A 21,886-nucleotide genomic window follows, 5' to 3' on the forward strand; every position below is an offset into this window, starting at 1 on the left:
GACAGCTTGATTTCCAAAGAGAGAACCTACGGAACTGTTGCCAGCTATTGCTTGAGCATTGCACTCTTTTTGGAATTTTTGAGGGGACTACCAGTCCTGCCAAGAGTGCTGATGAAGGAATCCTGTACAAGGCTTGAATTGGTGACAGGGGTAGACCAATGGCAGAAAATTGCTTCTGCAATAAAGATGGAAGGAAAGAAGGCTTCCCTAGAAAGAAAAGAGAAAAGATCCAGTAAGTTATAACCCCCCAAAAAAAGTCTTACAATTTCCATTCCTCCACATATCTGACAAAGCTATCTAACATCAAGGATAGGGAAGTGCCGATCGAAGGATTCAGCAAGGCAGCATGTCAGGCAAACCACTAAAGTTCTGCAGCTGCCAATATGTCAAGGGCACATTAAAGGCCTGCTTATGACAAAAGAAGCAAGTGAAGGGGCCATCAACAGCTTAATTTCCAAAGAGAGAACCCACGGAACTGTTGCAGACACAGGCACATTTAGAAGTTCCTCATTGAGCATTGAGAGCTCAGGTTGTTGAATATTAGAGGACACATTGGCATACTAGATCCATCAAAACTTACCGTTTCACCAAGTCCCCCACAGACATGCGTTATGATTATGGCATCTAGGTTTGGACAGAAGAAACAGGAACCACTTGTTTTATCTGCCATGTTCACCTCTAGTATGATCCAGTCAATCAGTATCCACCATGCTGTACCACTATTGCTGCTTCTGCATATTACACTCATATTCTGTGGTCCAGGCAAGGTGTTCAAGAACTCATCAATTCCAGAGGTGTCATGTAGAATGCGGTCTCCATGTATGATGCCATTAATTACCAGACAAACATGGATAGCCGGCAACTTGATATATCTGGAGAACTTAGAAGGACAGCTGCATTCCCACGACAAATCACTTTTCTCCAGATGTACGCTGATACCCCACACCGCCACATGGGTACACTACATCATCATCCTGTTTCACGGATCATTACAACCTGCCAGCTGCTCCACCACCGCACAACTGCCTAATTGTCATCAAGGGCAACAAATTTCATTGAGACAATGGCGGAGAACACAACCAAACTGAACAAGGACATAGCATGCCAATTGGAGATAGTAACTGTTTTGCAACAAGATCAAATCCCTGATGCTATTGATGCAAACGATTTCCTCCAAGAGAATGCTTTGGCCACAGATTTAGAGCACCATCCAGTCTTCATCCCCTCTTATGATGACCATAGCGACCCATCAATGTAGTTCGCTGAGATTTTACAAGCAATTGCAAGAGATCTAACTGATGACTTGTCAATTCTCCGCTCCACTTGCCAGCATGTACTGTCAGCGACAGTCGAAGCCTTACAACATTGAGAGGTATCCTCTCCATTGGTCCTGCAAATGGAGCAGCACTGCCAGACACTCCACCTCCTCTTGGCAACTGGATACGCTCCGACATTCCGCAGACTCAAATTAAATGTTTGTTCACCTTTTCAGACTATCTGTGTGCAAAAAAATGCAGTGACAGGAAGGATTTTAATACAAATCTTGCTGTAAGACCTGCATGGCAGCAATCAAACTCCTCTCAGCATGTATACACAGGAGAGCCCTCCTTCTGGCAAGAGATATACTGGCAACATCTCTCTTGACCAGCTTGTAAAAGAGCTGGCAAAAGTTGGTCAATTTGGATTTCCAACGACATTTGGTATTAAGGCATTAACAAAGCTTGTCAAAGCTGCACACTCGCTTGATGCGGTCATTAAAGCAGGCTTTTTGAATTAAAGGTGAAACATAGACAGCTTGATTTCCAAAGAGAGAACCTACGGAACTGTTGCCAGCTATTGCTTGAGCATTGCACTCTTTTTGGAATTTTTGAGGGGACTACCAGTCCTGCCAAGAGTGCTGATGAAGGAATCCTGTACAAGGCTTGAATTGGTGACAGGGGTAGACCAATGGCGGAAAATTGCTTCTGCAATATAAAGATGGAAGGAAAGAAGGCTTCCCTAGAAAGAAAAGAGAAAAGATCCAGTAAGTTATAACCCCCCCCAAAAAAAAAAAAGTCTTAAAATTTCCATTTCTCCACATATCTGACAAAGCTATCTCACATCAAGGATAGGGAAGTGCCGATCGAAGGATTCAGCAAGGCAGCATGTCAGGCAAACCACTAAAGTTCTGCAGCTGCCAATATGTCAAGGGCACATTAAAGGCCTGCTTATGACAAAAGAAGCAAGTGAAGGGGCCATCAACAGCTTAATTTCCAAAGAGAGAACCCACGGAACTGTTGCAGACACAGGCACATTTAGAAGTTCCTCATTGAGCATTGAGAGCTCAGGTTGTTGAATATTTGAGGACACATTGGCATACTAGATCCATCAAAACTTACCGTTTCACCAAGTCCCCCACAGACATGCGTTATGATTATGGCATCTAGGTTTGGACAGAAGAAACAGGAACCACTTGTTTTATCTGCCATGTTCACCTCTAGTATGATCCAGTCAATCAGTATCCACCATGCTGTACCACTATTGCTGCTTCTGCATATTACACTCATATTCTGTGGTCCAGGCAAGGTGTTCAAGAACTCATCAATTCCAGAGGTGTCATGTAGAATGCGGTCTCCATGTATGATGCCATTAATTACCAGACAAACATGGATAGCCGGCAACTTGATATATCTGGAGAACTTAGAAGGATAGCTGCATTCCCACGACAAATCACTTTTCTCCAGATGTACGCTGATACCCCACACCGCCACATGGGTACACTACATCATCATCCTGTTTCACGGATCATTACAACCTGCCAGCTGCTCCACCACCGCACAACTGCCTAATTGTCATCAAGGGCAACAAATTTCATTGAGACAATGGCGGAGAACACAACCAAACTGAACAAGGACATAGCATGCCAATTGGAGATAGTAACTGTTTTGCAACAAGATCAAATCCCTGATGCTATTGATGCAAACAATTTCCTCCAAGAGAATGCTTTGGCCACAGTATTAGAGCGCCATCCAGTCTTCATTCCCTTTTATGATGACCATAGTGACCCATCAATGAAGTTCACTGAGATTTTACGAGCAATTGCAAGAGATATAATTGATGACTTGTCAATTCCCCACTCCACTTGCCAGCATTTACTGTCAGCGACAGTCGAAGCCTTACAACATTGAGAGGTATCCTCTCTATTGGTCCTGCAAATGGAGCGGCACTGCCAGATACTCCAACTCCTCTTGGCAACTGGATGCGCTCCGACATTCCGCAGACTCAAATTAAATGTTTGTTCACCTTTTCAGACTATCTGTGTGCAAAAAAATGCAGTGACAGGAAGGATTTTAATACAAATCTTGCTGTAAGACCTGCATGGCAGCAATCAAACTCCTCTCAGCATGTATACACAGGAGAGCCCTCCTTCTGGCAAGAGATATACTGGCAACATCTCTCTTGACCAGCTTGTAAAAGAGCTGGCAAAAGTTGGTCAATTTGGATTTCCAACGACATTTGGTATTAAGGCATTAACAAAGCTTGTCAAAGCTGCACACTCGCTTGATGCGGTCATTAAAGCAGGCTTTTTGAATTAAAGATGAAACATAGACAGCTTGATTTCCAAAGAGAGAACCTACGGAACTGTTGCCAGCTATTGCTTGAGCATTGCACTCTTTTTGGAATTTTTGAGCGGACTACCAGTCCTGCCAAGAGTGCTGATGAAGGAATCCTGTACAAGGCTTGAATTGGTGACAGGGGTAGACCAATGGCGGAAAATTGCTTCTGCAATATAAAGATGGAAGGAAAGAAGGCTTCCCTAGAAAGAAAAGAGAAAAGATCCAGTAAGTTATAACCCCCCCCCAAAAAAAAAGTCTTAAAATTTCCATTTCTCCACATATCTGACAAAGCTATCTCACATCAAGGACAGGGAAGTGCCGATCGAAGGATTCAGCAAGGCAGCATGTCAGGCAAACCACTAAAGTTCTGCAGCTGCCAATATGTCAAGGGCACATTAAAGGCCTGCTTATGACAAAAGAAGCAAGTAAAGGGGCCATCAACAGCTTGATTTCCAAAGAGAGAACCCAAGGAACTGTTGCAAGCTACTGCTTGAGCATTGCACTCTTTTGGGTATTTTTGAGCGGACTACCGGTCCTGCCAAGGGTGCTGATGAAGGAATCCTGTACAAGGCTTGAATTGGTGACAGGGGTAGACCAATGGCAGAAAATTGCTTCTGCAATAAAGATGGAAGGAAAGAAGGCTTCCCTAGAAAGAAAAGAGAAAAGATCCAGTAAGTTATAACCCCCCCCCCCCAAAAAAAAGTCTTACAATTTCCATTTCTCCACATATCTGACAAAGCTATCTAACATCAAGGACAGGGAAGTGCCGATCCAAGGATTCAGCAAGGCAGCATGTCAGGCAAACCACTAAAGTTCTGCAGCTGCCAATATGTCAAGGGCACATTAAAGGCCTGCTTAAGACAAAAGAAGCAAGTGAAGGGGCCATCAACAGCTTGATTTCCAAAGAGAGAACCCACGGAACTGTTGCAGACACAGGCACATTTAGAAGTTCCTCAATGAGCATTGAGAGCTCAGGTTGTTGAATATTAGAGGACACATTGGCATACTAGATCCATCAAAACTTACCGTTTCACCAAGTCCCCCACAGACATGCGTTATGATTATGGCATCTAGGTTTGGACAGAAGAAACAGGAACCACTTGTTTTATTTGCCATGTTCACCTCTAGTATGATCCAGTCAATCAGTATCCACCATGCTGTACCACTATTGCTGCTTCTGCATATTACACTCATATTCTGTGGTCCAGGCAAGGTGTTCAAGAACTCATCAATTCCAGAGGTGTCATGTAGAATGCTGTCTCCATGTACGATGCCATTAATTACCAGACAAAGATGGATAGCCGGCGACTTGATATATCTGGAGAACTTAGAAGGACAGCTGCATTCCCACGACAAATCACTTTTCTCCAGATGTACGCTGATACCCCACACCGCCACATGGGTACACTACATCATCATCCTGTTTCACGGATCATTACAACCTGCCAGCTGCTCCACCACCGCACAACTGCCTAATTGTCATCAAGGGCAACAAATTTCATTGAGACAATGGCGGAGAACACAACCAAACTGAACAAGGATATAGCATGCCAATTGGAGATAGTAACTGTTTTGCAACAAGATCAAATTCCTGATGCTATTGATGCAAACGATTTCCTCCAAGAGAATGCTTTGGCCACAGTATTAGAGCACCATCCAGTCTTCATCCCCTCTTATGATGACCATAGCGACCCATCAATGTAGTTCGCTGAGATTTTACAAGCAATTGCAAGAGATCTAACTGATGACTTGTCAATTCTCCGCTCCACTTGCCAGCATGTACTGTCAGCGACAGTCGAAGCCTTACAACATTGAGAGGTATCCTCTCCATTGGTCCTGCAAATGGAGCAGCACTGCCAGACACTCCACCTCCTCTTGGCAACTGGATACGCTTCGACATTCCGCAGACTCAAATTAAATGTTTGTTCACCTTTGCAGACTATCTGTGTGCAAAAAAATGCAGTGACAGGAAGGATTTTAATACAAATCTTGCTGTAAGACCTGCATGGCAGCAATCAAACTCCTCTCAGCATGTATACACAGGAAAGCTCTCCTTCTGGCAAGAGATATACTGGCAGCATCTCTCTTGACCAGCTTGTAAAAGAGCTGGCAAAAGTTGGTCGATTTGGATTTCCAACGACATTTGGTATTAAGGCATTAACAAAGCTTGTCAAAGCTGCACACTCGCTTGATGCGGTCATTAAAGCAGGCTTTCTTGAATTAAAGGTGAAACATAAACAGCTTGATTTGCAAAGAAAGAACCCACAGAACTGTTGCCAGCTATTGCTTGAGCATTGCACTCTTTTTGGAATTTTTGAGCAGACTACCGGTCCTGCCAAGGGTGCTGATGAAGGAATCCTGTACAAGGCTTGAATTGGTGACAGGGGTAGACCAATGGCAGAAAATTGCTTCTGCAATAAAGATGGAAGGAAAGAAGGCTTCCCTAGAAAGAAAAGAGAAAAGATCCAGTAAGTTATAACCCCCCCAAAAAAGTCTTACAATTTCCATTTCTCCACATATCTGACAAAGCTATCTCACATCAAGGACAGGGAAGTGCCGATCGAAGGATTCAGCAAGGCAGCATGTCAGGCAAACCACTAAAGTTCTGCAGCTGCCAATATGTCAAGGGCACATTAAAGGCCTGCTTAAGACAAAAGAAGCAAGTGAAGGGGCCATCGACAGCTTGATTTCCAAAGAGAGAACCTACGGAACTGTTGCAAGCTACTGCTTGAGCATTGCATTCTTTGGGGAATTTTTGAGCGGACTACCGGTCCTGCCAAGAGTGCTGATGAAGGAATCCTGTACAAGGCTTGAATTGGTGACAGGGGTAGACAATGGCAGAAAATTGCTTCTGCAATAAGGGTGGAAGGCAAGAAGGCTTTCCTAGAAAGAAAAGAGAAAAGAGAAAAGATCCAGTAAGTTATAACTAAAACCAACTTTCCATGGCACCATTGTACACATTTACAATTTCTGTAAATAACAATAATTTGTAATTGCGATATCAAATCCAATTCACGCATTCTACCTGTTACCATGCTAGTGGCAATTAATTGTAAAACAAATTGTGCAAAGAGGCCCTAAAGTTGTATATAGGGTCAGTGGTTAAAAATCAAGTAAATAGCACTTGTTTATCCATTTTTATTCTCTACCTCTAGAGGAGCAGTTATCGGACGGAGATCTCGCGGAACTGGAGGATGCTTTGGATTCATATTGGAAAAGCACGCTTGCTGAAATGATTGACAAAAAAACATTCAGCAGGAGTGACGCACTCGCTCTGCGGGGCTACTTCATTGTGATAATGGCCATGGACAATGCCAACCGTTCCATCTGAGTTTAAGCACCTGGAAGAACAATGGCTGTTAAATGCATCAACCCCAAATGTCACTTCCGGGAAGTACATACTGAAGGTGAGATATAAAATGCCATTGTTTAATTGGGAATAGAATCAATAACCAAAAAGAGTTTAGCTAGCAGAAAAAGACTAGTTTGCATGTTATTTATTAACCTCGACTATTGTGCATATTTTCTCAGATCTTCCAACACAAGACAAGCCACTGGCCTTGTTAAGATGCCAAGAACGACAGGAGTGCAACATGCCAGACTCGGAAGAGGAAACACAAATAACTAGATGACTATTGCACTACATTTGAGTGAGACAGAGATAGCCACATGATGGCACAAGAAGTGATGCCATTTCAAGCATTCCCAATTTCTTTTTGTTATTTTATGTAGATGGCTGAAAGGAGACCCAAACTATATATCGATCTAATGTGGCAAAGATGCAATAAGGAGTGCAGGAGTAGGAGCGAATTATCTCAGCACCTAAGAGACAAGCACTCCTGGCAAAAACCAGTCCATATTTACAAGTGTGGCCAGTGCCAATATATATGTACGTCTGTAGTTGAAGAGGCAACATTACCAAACACCGACTGCTTGCACACCAACACGTGAGCCACAAAACAACTCCAGTACTAGCCACTTCTCCAACTCTCCAACCTAAAAAGCTATCTTCCCTACCTCCTCCAACAATAGCCTTACCACCAAGCCCATCCATTTCGACATCTTGTTCACCAAGCTTGACGGATGTAACTCCGCCACCAGCATGTCTTTTCAGCAAACCACTTGCGATGCTGAAAAATTTGCACACCATGGAAGAAATCAACTCCTCCTACAGTGGTTCTGAACCAGACCAAGATCAAGCCCCTTACCCCAGCACTGAGATGACTGTGCATGACTTCCCCAGCTCCATCTCAAATGACATTCTAGCGACAGTTGTGGAGAGAACAACTACCCAGTACTGCCATAAAGGACTGATTATCTGAAAAACCGACGTGACTTCTACATACCTTGCTGCAGTTCCAGCATCCGGGAACAAAGATGTGTTGTGTAATTGTGGCATGCACAAGGAGTAAATTTCTGTTGACATTATTTTTCATGCTAAGCAGGAAAACTCCGCTGTTGCCTGGTCCCGAGCCCAGTATGAGAAAGGAGGAGTGTTGAGCATCGGGCCACCAACACAACCTTGTAAAAACTACAAACGCAACAGAAACAGTTGCTCTTTGGCCTGGGTCACAAACGGATGCACTCTACCACTTGTACACAAGAGTTGAGCTTTGCTCATCATGCTCATAGCTGGGGTACACCACTCCCTTTTCAAATGTGTCCCTAAATTCTTGCTGACTCTTGCTGATTCTGTTTGACCCAAAAATAAAAGGAGAAGACTGACATGAAAAGATAAATATGTGACCCCAACTCATTCATGTTGTAACACGCTACTGCTGCTTGACTGAGAATGAGTGATGCAATCTCTCCAATAAGGAGATAGCTTTATAAGGGTTTATGCAGCTCTCGATCCCATGGTGACATGTTTGCCTTTCTTTTTTTAATACTGGCATGTTATGGTGAACTTGGTGATGTGTCTGAAGTCACAGTATACTTTTGTGAACCGCACCATCCAGCGAGGGTAAAGGACCCTGTGCAATCTGGCTACACACCCCAATGTCATCATATACACCAAACTTAGTTTCATTTGCTTAAAATTGTGGAAGTACATTCCACAAAATTTCCAAGAAAATATGCAGTTACCATGGCAAAGCCTTGTTGCATACAAATACAAAGCAGATTGCATTACTCACCTTTAGATCACTACACTGCACACATACCAAATTTGAAATAAATTGCTTGAATTCTGTCACAGTAGTTCCCTCCACAAGGTTTTGAAAATTGCAGTTACAATAGCAACACTTTCTTCGACAAACACACACACAAAATGATGACTTGCACATCTACACCTCAATGTCATCATGTGTCCCCAGTTTCATCTAAATTGCTTCAAAACTGTAAGAGTTCACTACACAACATTTGCAACAGACCATCTGTCACCAACCCCACAAACCACATGGTGATGGTGCTGAGATAACGCAAATTCAGCTGCAGAATAAGAAAAATGCAAAAATACTTGAACATGTACATGTATTGCCCAAAAAGATACAATGACAGTATTGCAATCTACTATGTAACGTTTTTCCATGTTTTCTATAGTCGGCAATCAACAATTGGGCCATATCAGTATTTTTTTGTCTTCTAACATGTGCAGGAGTGAATCACTGCAGCTTGTTGACAAATAAGATTGCTATGGCTTGATCGATCATCGCATAGCATTCTACCTACCATTACCAACCACTGCATGCGTAGCGCATCTTAGGCTAAAGACGCTCACCCTCATGAAAATCAGGTCATGGTTATCATCAATGGTAAGTCTGACACTCACTTATTCTGAAATAATCATCAGGGCCCTGATTCACATTTGTTGCAATATTGTGTAGAGTTAGGCAATTCTCCATTCCCTAACTGTTATGTAACATAGTTTCCATTCCTGTTTTAGTTCCTTACAGTTCAAACTTCGGGTTCTAAAGCATCAACCATTTAGGCAAAACTAGATGCACACTTCTTGGGCTCATGCAGAGAATACTTTGAACGATTTCAGTTCAACAGAAGAGATCAACATGCTGGTGAAAGCATTGATGAGTACATCAGTGTCCTGCGCAATATGAGCAAAACCTGTGGATTTTGTAAATGCATGGCTGACAAGCTACTTATGGACCGTCTACTGCTGGGTGTACATGACAGGCGAATGCGGGAAAGTCTCAGTTGTTGACAACTTGACATTGACTAAAGCCATAGATATCTGTAAGTTGATGGAAGCTGCATCTTCTCAGCTGTTGTCAATGCGTAGGGAGGTCCATGCCGTTGCTAAAGGAAGCTCCCACAAGTCTTCAAGTAAGTCATACAAGGCCCACTCTACAAACTTTACAAAGAAACCAACCAAGGATTCTTCACAGCATAGCAAGAACATATTGTTATGCAAGTTCTGCAGCAGGAAACATGAAATGAAGAAAGAAATGTGCCCTGTTGGGGTCAATGTCGACTATGTCATAGTTGAAGATGATCTTCTTCCTTTGATCAGCAAGAAAGCTGCAGAAAAAATGGATCTTATCAAAGTGAACTATGACTCACTGGAACTGGTGAACAACATTTCATAAGCTTGACACACATACCTGATGATTATCCTGATGTCTTCTCGTCTACCAGAGTTGGTACACTTCCTGGATCAGATGTTCATCTTACCTTGATGGATGATGCAAAGCTTAGCATCAAGCCTGCTCGCACTATCCCTGAATCTCTGAAGGCCAAGGTCAATGAAGAACTTGACACATTAGAGGGCAGAGGAATCATTGAAGAAGTCACTGTACCTACTGACTGGGTCAACCAAATGGCTGTAGCACAGAAGAAGAAAGCAAGAATGTTACACTGGGCTGTATTTGTAAGGTAATTTGTGCACACTAACCCTAAAACATAATTTAGGCCTTTAGGTATGAATCTCCCGCTTTTTCACAGCAAGCCAATATGGCTGCCAAGGCACCCCGGACCCATTCATGGATTCAGAGACTGTTGTAGTAGGCTTAGACCTAGAACATGAAGCCACACCAGATGACGATTTCCGGACAGTCATGTCTGGCAGACAAGTTCGCCCCCCAAAAAAGAAAAATGTGTGAAGGAAGCCTTGGCGTTGAAGATCTCACATCGAGGGCAGACTCGTCGTCAGATGCTGAGCTTCATGATACTCATGTCTTCAGCACCCCATACACTAAACCCCCCAAATTGAAGGCTTACATAAGCCTGACAGACAGGAAAAAGTCTATAAACTCTTGTTGTGGCTCTCCCCCTGAATTTATCAAACCCACCAGAGTTGGATTCATGGTCAAATGCAAAAACGAAAAACAATTCAAAAAGCTCAAGGAACTATAAACTGTCAGAAACACGCCTATCGAAGTTCAGGAACAGATGTACACCCTGAAAGGGGTCATATCTGGAATTCCCACAGAAATGACGGATGTGGAAATTCAAAATGAACTAACAAGACAAAATGTCATCCATGCGAAAAGGATAATGAGGAAGCCACACAAGGGAAAGCAATGGAAAATGATCTCAGTGAAAGAAGAGCAAAATCTATCCCAACTAGAAGTGTAATTCTATCTTTTGAAGGTATAATGGCCCTGCCACAGGAAATAGATTTGTGTTTCCAAAAATTCCAAGTGAAACAGTTTGTTCCACCAATTATCAGGTGTTACCATTTTCAAAGATTTGGCCAGACAACAAAAAAATGCAGGGCCAGTAGGAGATGTGTCCGCTGTGGTGAGCCACATACTTTTGAAGGGTGTCCACAAAAAGACATGCCAAAATGTGTAAATTGTGGAAGTAAACACTCCGCAGCATACAATGGGTGTGAAGCTGTAAAGAAAGCAAAGGAAATCCCAAAGATAAAGGTAGAAAAGAATTTGACCTATGCTCAGGCCACTTGTAAGTGGCAAGACAATGTCACTTCTCAAAAGCCAGCCAAACATCCAGTCACTGAACGTTCTTTGGTGCAAAATAGGGCAAAAGTCTTTTCTGACAAGAATCTGAGCAACCCGGAGACAGAGAAAATCACAAACAACCCCCCACCCTGATCACTCCCCCCAAAACCAAAACCAGACTCAGAAAGAGATACCAGTCTTTCCTACAGAAAACCACCCTTTCAGAGGGACCCAGGAAGAAATTTGCACGGGGAAAAATTTCTTGGTAAAAGCATCAGATGAGGACGTAATAAAAGTTATAATCATTATGTTCCTTGATTTTGAATCTTACCCTGGACAAATCAAAAGAGGACATTCGCCTGCAGATGAAGAAGAGCCTTGTTTGAGGGTCGCTGCTGAGGTTGCTTTCCTGCAGATGTAGAAGAGCTCTAGATGTTTCATGGTCACTGTTGAAGTTTGTTTTCTTGTAGAAGCCTCCTTAGCATTCATCCAGTTGATGAACCCTTTTTCAGAATTTTTGATGCTGTCTTTCCAGTGCTACATTTCACTTCTGCAGAAAGCAAACTTCAACAGCATTCCTCAAACAAGGCTCAACCACATTTCCAACTTCACAAGGCAAGTCTGGTCTAAATAAATTGAAAAGGAAAGCAAGTGGATCTCAGGGTGTAGATACATTACCATCCAAACGTCCTCTTCTAACACCAAAAGCTGGAACCAAAGATAGACCATGTATCCAAGGGTCACATCTTGCCAGAATCCACCGATTGATGATTTCTCCACAAACAAAACTATATTGCCATTTCCTATAATACAGCAACAAGATTTTTGACAGTATCAATCTTCTTTTGCAACGAGAGGAGTCTGAGATTCGTGAAGCCAGAGTGTATTGTTGCATGTTCACATGTGAAAGATGTGTCCTATGGAAAGGAAAATCAAAGGTCGGACAAATATCTGATGATAGGTACAGAAGCCAAAGAATACATCAAGAGCATGACAACTGATGAAGGTGATGTGTCTCTCCAGCTTACCAAGGTTGGTCTGGATTATTTCTATCTATCAATACAAAAGTATTATGAGTCTGCATGTGGATATGCACTGAAGACCTGGCCCTTTGATGTTAAGTTTCTGCAGGAAGCTGAAGTGTTGGACATCAATCTCAGAAGGAAGGTATAATTTTCTTCATTACATTGCTTTGTTGCCATGTTCCCATGTATCCTTGGCAACTCAGGCACCAGTGCAGTAAAAAACTTAGAGATGGAGTTTGCAGAGTATCAGGTGGAGAATTTTGAGGATCATCCAGAAGTTCTTGATACCAAGTTGAGAATTGGCAAGAAGTGGAAAGTGATTTCAGACATGAAGGATGAAAATGGATGCAGAAGACTCCCACTTCTTTGCAGAGTGATGAAAGCACTTCTTGTAGTTCCCCACCCAAATGCTGCATGCAAGCAGGTATTTAGTATTGTGAGAAAAACAAGACAGATTTCAGAGGCTGAATGACTCTTGATACTCTAGAGTCTCTTCTCACAGAGAAGATCGGGAATGCTGTTCCTTGCCACAAAAGTGTCATTTTTCACAGGAATCGCTCAGAGACTTTAAACAGTCTTTACAGGGCCAGGCAAGCTCATCTACAACTACTGCATCACCTCCCCCCTCTGGACAATAGAGGTATGATCATATTGAATGCATTCTTTTATGAATCATTTAAAAATTCTATTTTCTTTTAACATAAATCTATTGTATCGCCTGAAGTATATTTTAAGTCAATGACAATTAATGAAATCTCTCTAATAAGCATTTAATCTATCATCAAATAGTTTTGATGGTTTAGACAACTGACAGTTACTATCAAATGTTTCTGAATCATGTGTCGTGCTTCACAAAACTCCCTGCTGTGGGACAACATTCCGCCGCTCCCTCACAAAATCATACCTCCACAAAATCTACTGGATTTTATCATCCCAATGTTGGCAGATCCAGTAAGTTATAACAAAAAAGTCTTCATTTGCATTTCTCCACATAGGCCTATCAAACAAAGCTATCATCACTGTTTCTCATATCAATTTTCCATGGCACATATGTACACAATTTTGCAATTTCTGTAAATAACAACAATTTGTAATTGCCATATCCAATCAGATTCAAGCATTCCACCTGTTAATTGTAAAACAAATTGTGCATAGGTTTAAAATCTACTAAAAGCACTTGTTTGTTTCATCTTATTCTCTACCACTAGAGGAGCAGTTGTCAGATGGAGACCTCACAGAGCTGAGGGATGCTTTGGCTTCCTACTGGGATAACACCCTTGCTGAAGTAATTGAGCAGAAATCGTTCAGTAAGGGGGGATGCACTTGCTCTGCGGGGCTACTTTATCGTGGTTCTTGCGATGGACAATGCCAACCGCTCTTCTGAGTTTTAAAACTTAGAAGAGCAATCCGGCTATTGGAGGCGTCAACGCCAAATCACGCTTCTGGGAAGCACAAAAGGTGAGATATAAAATGTCATCGTTTAATTAGGATATAATCAATAATCAAGAAGAATCCAGCTAGCAGAAAAACACTAGTTTGCATATAATTTATCTACCTTCACTATTGTGCATATTTTCTCAGATCTTTGAACGCTTGGCCAGGTAAGAAGAGTTTCGCATGTTTTTTAAGTCTGCGGAATCAAGACATCCCACAGAGGAACATATGGCAAGCAAAAATATTAGTGTGCTATAATTTTCGGGCTAGTTTCTGGTTGTGCGAAGTGCGCAAAAATTTCAACACCGCAAAAAATTTCCACTTTTACAGCAGGTCATTACCTTTAATTTTTTAATGAGTCCATGTCACTGGTAAGTGATGTAGGGTACTGGTAAGTTAACAAAATATATTTTTAATAGAATGGTGATGACTATCAAATGAATTGCTACTACCTCGCACATGAATCATCTCTTCTTTTCTCCATTTCACCAGTTATTAGTTTTACTATCACTCAATCAAAAGAAATGTTTTTGCTTTCTAAGGCAAACTGTTATGCAATTCAATACAGGGACTTCATATTGAAGTTCTTCATCAAAGGACAATAATCTATGTTACCATTTCTTAAATCAGTCAGCTGGGGTAATGTATCTTCTTCAACCAGCACTGGTTCAATATTCAGGCCCACAGATGTTACAGCAGAGCACAGAGAAGAGAGCCGGCCAGATTTGGAAGGACTCTTAACAACCAGAGTGGAGCATTGCAATGTTACATGTACCTTTGCTATTCATTTCTAATGACATCAGTCTGGTGCATTACTCCAGGTGGGTGAGATTTCTGTAATTCATCACCAAGATGTGCATAGAGGCAAGTCAGATGATACCTGATGGTGAGATGATCTACCTCATCTATGACAATGCTGGCCCAGTGCCCAGGTGAGACAGGGATTCAAGGATGTGGTCATACACTGCACTGGGCCCTCCATACACTGCACTGCACCCCTCCATACAATGCACTGGGCCCTCCATACACTGCACTGGGCCCTCCATACACAGCACTGGGCCCTCCATACACAGCACTGGGCACTGGGCCCTCCATACACTGCACTGCACCCCTCCATCCCTCGCCATTCCTGAATGCGGTAGAGATGATGTGTTCCTCGTTGAAGGCTGCTGTCAAGCTTTCTACACCTTCAAGTGTGGTAGGCAAGACTGTGGTACTGTCAGAGCTACAGAGGTCAATCTCCAAGCCTGGCAAGCAAGACGTCATTTGGAGAAGGCCGGGGCCACTGTCAGTCATCAGTCTGGCATGATGTCTTGAACCTTTACGTCAGAGATTGCAAGATTGATGGCAGCCAAGGATCTGACATGGAAAGAAGTGAGAGAAAGAAAAAGACATTTTAGTTTAGATGTCAATGTGGTACAAGCTCTTTCCATGTTTACTCGTGATTGCATCACATACTCTATGTGGGGTAATACATTTTGTGTTTATGGAGACCTTCTCAACCAAGAAAGTTGATGTTCCGTTTATATATCTCCTTGATTTGAGAAGTGTAGCATTTCAACTACATCTATAGTGGTGAGACAGGTTTTTCACGACAAATGATTGCATTTGTCCTTCTTGTTTGTGTGATTGTGACCAAGCTAGGACTCATGAGAATTCATGCAATGAATGCATAAGCCAACATATTCATGGCTGATTTGACGTTAAGGCAAAGTTTTGTGGCCGCTGATCGCGTTAGGCAGGTAACCACTGTATAACGGGTCTATAATACAGTAATTTTGTGCAGGGAATGTTTCAGTGGCCGCTGTAAGCAGGTGGTTGCTACAGACAATGATATGTACATTACTTCTGGTAATCTGTCATGTACATGTACAGTGAAACCCCGTTATAACGAGGTCCGCGGGACCGGCGATATTACCTCGTTATAACCGGTACCTCGTTATATCCATACGCATCAAAAACAAAGAGAAACATAAGCACGACATCATACCCATAAATGAAACCTAAGAACACCCTTTGCGTTGTTATTACACAATTATGGATCATTATTTTTGAGAGAATAAAGGGAAATTATTTGTGAATTAGAGTTAAATCTTAATTGAATTAAATCTTAATTGTAATAATTCTTGTTTGTGAAGTTTTTTCTAAACACCAGCGCTGATAGAGTAACATACAGGCCTTGTTCACCGTAACTTGCGAGGTATTTTTACGCTGTTGGTGCCCAGCGGGAATGCGATGATTTAATGAATCATTTCGGCTGTAGTCTTGTACAATATTTATGATCGTTGCGCCTGAAGGGATTAAAAATGCGTTCTTTATTTTCTTCTCCAAAATCTATTTGCGTTTTGTACATCCGTTCTTGAAAATATGCGACAGGATTGAATGTGGAAGGTTGTGATCCTTTTTACGCAAATCTGCACCTGGTAATAGACCATTCTGAAAGAAAGAAAAATCTTCATTGTGAAATGCAGTCTTAAAATTGTAATAATGAACAAATCCAGATCTATTCAAACTAATAAATGCGTTGGTTTCTTTTTCTGATTTAGGTTAACATGCGTCATTCAGCTTTTTTACGCTACTGTCACCTGGCGAGATCGCGATGATCTCACGGTAACGTATGCGTTGTTTACCGTTAACTTGCGAGGTATTTTACGCTGTTAGTGCCCAGCGGAAATGTGATAATTTCATGAATAATTTCGGCTGTAATTTTATACAATGTATGATCAATGCGCCCGAAAGGATTAAAACTGTGTTCTTTATTTTCTTCCGAAAATCTCTTCACGATTGGTACATCGATTCCGTTCTTGAACTGTTAAATGCGTTTGTTTCTATTTCCGAACACCGATTAAGTAGGTTAACATGTGTTATTCAACTATCTTTTACGCTAAAGTCACCCGGCGATATTGCGATTATTTCACCAGTTATTTCGGCTTCAATCAAACACACTCATATTTAAATTTTTCAAATTTATTCAAAATTTATTCAATTTTTTTAAATTATAATGAACACAAATCCAGATCTATTCAAACTAATAAATGCGTTTGTTTCTTTTTCTAAACACCGATTAAGTATGTTAACATACGTTATTCAACTATTTTTGCCCTACTGTCACCCGGCGGGATCGCGATGATTTCATTAATTATTTCGGCTTCACACACTCATATTCAAATTATCATTTGTTAAATGATAATGAACAAATCCAGATCTATTCAAACTAAATTAATGCGTTTGTTTCTTTTTCTGCTAATGGAGACCGATTAAGTAGGTTAACATGCGTTATTCAACAATTTTTAGTAATTTTACGCTACTGTCACTCGGCGTGATCGCGATGATTTCATTAATTATTTCGGCTTTAATCATCCACACTCATATTTGCTAACCAGCAAAAGAACTGGAATTCGGAACTAAAAACGGAAAGGATATGATGATGAGTTGCACACGCATTCCAATTGTCCTTTTTTGGCTACAAGTGTCGCTACGTGAAAAGTTTTTGAATGCGTTATCCTTTTTTTCCTCGTTGCGCTGTGGTCTGACCTAATATCACGCACGCGTATCTCGCGAAAAAGAAAATCGAATGATCATGTTTGATAATTCAGTAGGAACATGGGAAGGCATTCCTGTGTCTTATTGCGTGGTTTAGAAGAAAAAATGGAAGGAACGGTTCTCTGCAAAACGGGAAAAAGACATGGATAGCGTGAATTCGGTTTTCAATGTTTCGTTTGTCGCGTGTTTGAAAGCGACAACTTAGTCAAGAAATGGTACCTCGTTATATCCGATCAAATTGCTTATGTTTTTCTTTATCATGATGCGCCAAAATTGTCCTCGTTATAACCGGAATCTCGTTATAACCGAACTCGTTATAACCGATTCGTTCTGCCATAGGTTTGCATGCAAAGGAAAACGGGACCGGCGCGATCACCTCGTTATAACCGAACTCGTTATAACGGGGTTTCACTGTATAATCATGATTGAAATTCAACGTTTCTCTCCTTATATACATAGTGACTAAGATTTGCAATGCTTTCTTTCCCCAGTTTCACTGTTTTGTGTTATTCTTATTCACAGAATAAAGTTGTAATATATATTTTCATTACATTTGTCCATCAACTGTTTTACTCCTTTATAATAGTATTCTTTTGCAGGTAATAAATTCGTAACAGTTTGATAGGGTCAAGATGATTGCTATACACCTTACAGGTCTCTACATGGAATGACAGTAAGTACTGATCATACATTCATTTCTCATGGAGAGCAGATCCATGTTACTACAGTGGAAACTCGATATAACGAGATGGACGGGACCGAGTCATTTTCCTCGTTATAGCCGATATCTCGTTATATCAGTAGGCATAAAAGAAAGGATAACGTAAAGACATTAATTTGCACATGTGGGACTATCCATCATCTTTCAATCAATACTGATAACTTGATAATGTGTGTGAGGGAATTACTCACCTTTATGGGTAAGAAGATGTTTTTCGCCAATGAAATCCAATATCAAGAATGTGTTTCTTATTAATTGTAGATATTTGAATCTGTAAATTATATAGCTTGCGATCGTCTATGGATTAGTATGTGGTGTGTATGGGTGTGTGGAATATGGTCTGCACAATGCTGTGTGTGTATGTGACACATTCTGTATGTACATTATGACTGCGTGTGTGTGAAGATGGGGAATTCCCTACGTAGAAAGCCAATCACAGCATCAGATTGCCTCACACCTGCTAAACGTCATGATGATGTCATGTATACATATGGCCGTCCCACCACATTTTCTGCATGTATCAGTGTGCCGCACACACACACATACACGTACAACATGCGGTGCTAGCTGGAGTGCACTGAAGAAAATATGTGTGTACAAGACAGTTTTTGGCGCATCGAGCTTTACAATCTCGGAAGGTGATAGCACAGGCGAAGTAAAGCTTTACCCGAGGACAGTTTGATTTACCTCGCTATAACAGGTTTGATTGGCTATGTTTTTCTTTGTTTGGAAGTCACAAAATTTATCTCGTTATAGCAGTTATTTCGTTATAGCCGATCTCGCTATAAGAGTAGCATTTTACATAGACTTGTGTGGAAGGAAATTTGGGACCGGGAAAATTTCCTTGTAATAACCGATATCTCGTTATAGCAGTGTTCGTTATACCGAGTTTCCCCTGTATTAAAGAAAAGATTTCTTATGCTTGAACCAAGTGTTTATACATTTAATATACATCTTTTATAATACACCATTTAGTGAGTGTCACAATGTTGAAAGATTGTGGGCTGGAGTAAGAGAATGGATAAATGTTAATGAGGGTTTAGAAATAATATTTACGACCGAAAATAAATTCTTTGGTTTGGAGGGCATTAGTAATTTGGCATTGAATTGTATCACTATGCTTGTAAGATATGAAATTTATGATTCTAAAATAAAAAGAGTATTTCCTCATTTAATTTATGTAAAGATAGTACACATGTATACAGGAATATTACCAAGTACAATGAGAACAAAATTTATTGCAAGGAATAGACATAAGCTGCAATTGTTTCAGAAAAATGGTGTCTGTTTAAGACACCTGTTTTCTTGATATGCATGATGGTCTGAGTCATGATACCTCATTGCCTATTTTTCAAAGTGCTTTGTTTGACATATTACGATGTATGTGTATGCATGCTGATGCATTCTGATATATGTATGCACAGGCACACATGCAGCAGAAGCAACATGGCAGACATCAATATCTGCATACATGTATGGTAGGTTCCCCTGTGTAAGCCCCTATATTCAGATATTGGTACCCTGTTTGTTTGATCAAAACCCTCTGGGCTGCCAGACTTTACAGTCTGCCCTCTGTTATCTGGCCATTTTGGGACTGGCGCCTGCCCAGATACATGTAAGTAATGTGGCTGCATACGTATGAGAGAAACAATGTGATGGATAAAAGTATGAATGATAATGTGTACATTGAAACAGTAGCGTAATAAATGCTTGCCTACTTTAATAAAATCATAGTCGTGAAAATGAAACACTTCAATGTGAAATTCTTAACATGTTTCTGTAGGGAATATAATGTGTAATTTGCATGAGTTTGTGGGAGTGTTAATTGTGTTTGAAATCAATTGTTTTTCTATTTTGTCTTAACTGCTAGGAGGCATCTGAATAATAGAGAAGTCTATAAGAGAGGGCGAGATAATCAAGGCCGGACTGTATCCTACTTTTCTTTTAAATGGCAACTGAACCAGTACCACCATTGTTCAAAAGTGGTCTCCATGGCAACTATGTATCTCTATTTGAGGTTGCATGCAACCACCTTCCTTCTCTCTCCCTCTCTCTCTCTCTCTCTCTCTCTCTTTCTCTCTCTCTCTCCAGCTATGCTCTGAGTCCTAAAAGCACACACAGACATAACTACTGAGAAACAATGAGAGTAAGAGTGATAATTTTATTATTAAAAAATTTCAAAAATTTAAGATCAATGGCTAAATACCAATGTTCTGACAGCTTTGCTGTGACTCTTCTCCCTCAGTTCTTCATACACAATGAAATCAAGTCATGACAAAACTAACACTGCAAAATCATGTAATAATTGCACTGCTCCGCGATATCCACACAACCCAAATTTACAAAGTACGACAACAAATTATTGCAATAGCTCATAAGCCTTTGGCTCAGTAGAGCTAAAAATACATATGTATGTCCAGTATATGTTTACTTTGGAGCCTGGCCAGCACACACATTTTATGTTTCTGTACAGCTATAAGCTGAAATCTAGCAACCCAGTGGAAGTAAAGTGGCAAAGATCCAGTGAGGATTCTCATCACAATTTACACTGCCACACTTCTCATGAAGAAAGAAAAAATTGTGCTGTCGCACACAATTTTCATTGTGATATAACAGGTAGCACTTGGTGCAGATTCTAAGCAACTTTTCCTCAAAAGATATGAGTCAAAAGATATCATGGAGTACTGGGATCTACACATATAACACAGAACTTACGATTATTTTGTTTGTTTAATGGAGCCTTCCTCTAGCAATACATGCATAACATGGATAATATTGAGGTTTTAAATAATGTAAGGAAATAAAAATTTTCATGTGATTTTTTTTTATTCAATTGATGGAAATATCAAAATGTGTACAGACATAATAAGAAAATAAAAAAATAGGATATCAAATTCAAACCCACAGACTGTCAAGCCAAATGCAACTTTTCATTCAGTGAGATTTGAATAAGCCAGTTCAGTTAGCTTGTGTGCATTTGGGTACAAATTACCTTCCTTTTTCTTTCTTTTTATTATCCTCAGTTGGATAGGCACTTCACTTGTTTTCAAAGGAACAAAATGCATAACCTTGCTTGACATAACAATTTACAGAATCCATCAGTCATGTTCAGATAAAGGAAGACCTTGTGAAGACCAGGTGACCAGAATGGTCCATCAACTAATGCTTGGGAAAGTGTCCATTTCATTATCTTGCACTAAATGTATCAGTAATCTTTTTCCACGGATAATGCCAAATATCACTTTTGCCATCAGGTGGATTTGCTGGCAAGCTCCACTTAATAAGGATTACTTGAATAATCATATCAAGATCTTAACTCAGTGAATTTAAAAAAAAACATGCTCTGCTGGGACAAATCACCTTTTTCTGCTCATGCACAATGTGGAAGATGGCATAGTGTGTACAAATTGAGGACTGTACCATCAATACAACTAAGGGGAGATTATCAGCAACGCAAAAAAAAAAAAAAAAAAAGGCAAAAACAAATGGGTGTATATCAGATATGCATAGAAAACGGGTCATTGGGGGAATGTAGGTATACCTGTATCTACTTTTTCTCCAAAAAAAAAGTTGTATTTCTCATTAACATACAGAATTTAGTGGTACAAGATACATTTTGTGCTCTAGTCAATTCAATGCTTCTTTGAGCAAATATTAACTCATAATTTTTCAAGGATGATATTTGCATTTGTTTCTGATTATGCTTTTTAT

General features: G+C 40.6%; 1 protein-coding gene and 1 pseudogene across 1 annotated transcript in view; both read left to right on the forward strand.

Moving 5' to 3' along the window:
- Window positions 1-6,927, forward strand: part of LOC139721953 (uncharacterized) — an 87,418-nt gene extending 80,491 nt beyond the window's left edge. The window contains exons 30-34 of the mRNA XM_071633276.1: window positions 1,331-1,474; window positions 3,129-3,272; window positions 5,373-5,541; window positions 5,919-6,064; window positions 6,752-6,927. Coding sequence (XP_071489377.1) covers window positions 1,331-1,474; window positions 3,129-3,272; window positions 5,373-5,541; window positions 5,919-6,064; window positions 6,752-6,927 — 779 coding nt within the window. The remainder of the gene's footprint in view (window positions 1-1,330; window positions 1,475-3,128; window positions 3,273-5,372; window positions 5,542-5,918; window positions 6,065-6,751) is intronic.
- Window positions 6,928-11,845: 4,918 nt separating this feature from the next.
- On the forward strand, window positions 11,846-12,778 carry LOC139721970 (uncharacterized; annotated as a pseudogene).
- The last annotated feature ends 9,108 nt before the right edge of the window (window positions 12,779-21,886 follow it).

This window comes from Diadema antillarum, unplaced genomic scaffold, assembly GCF_040938485.1.
Source record: "Diadema antillarum isolate AM-2024a unplaced genomic scaffold, OU_Dant_1.0 scf00000153, whole genome shotgun sequence".
Taxonomy (NCBI): Eukaryota; Metazoa; Echinodermata; class Echinoidea; order Diadematoida; family Diadematidae; genus Diadema; species Diadema antillarum.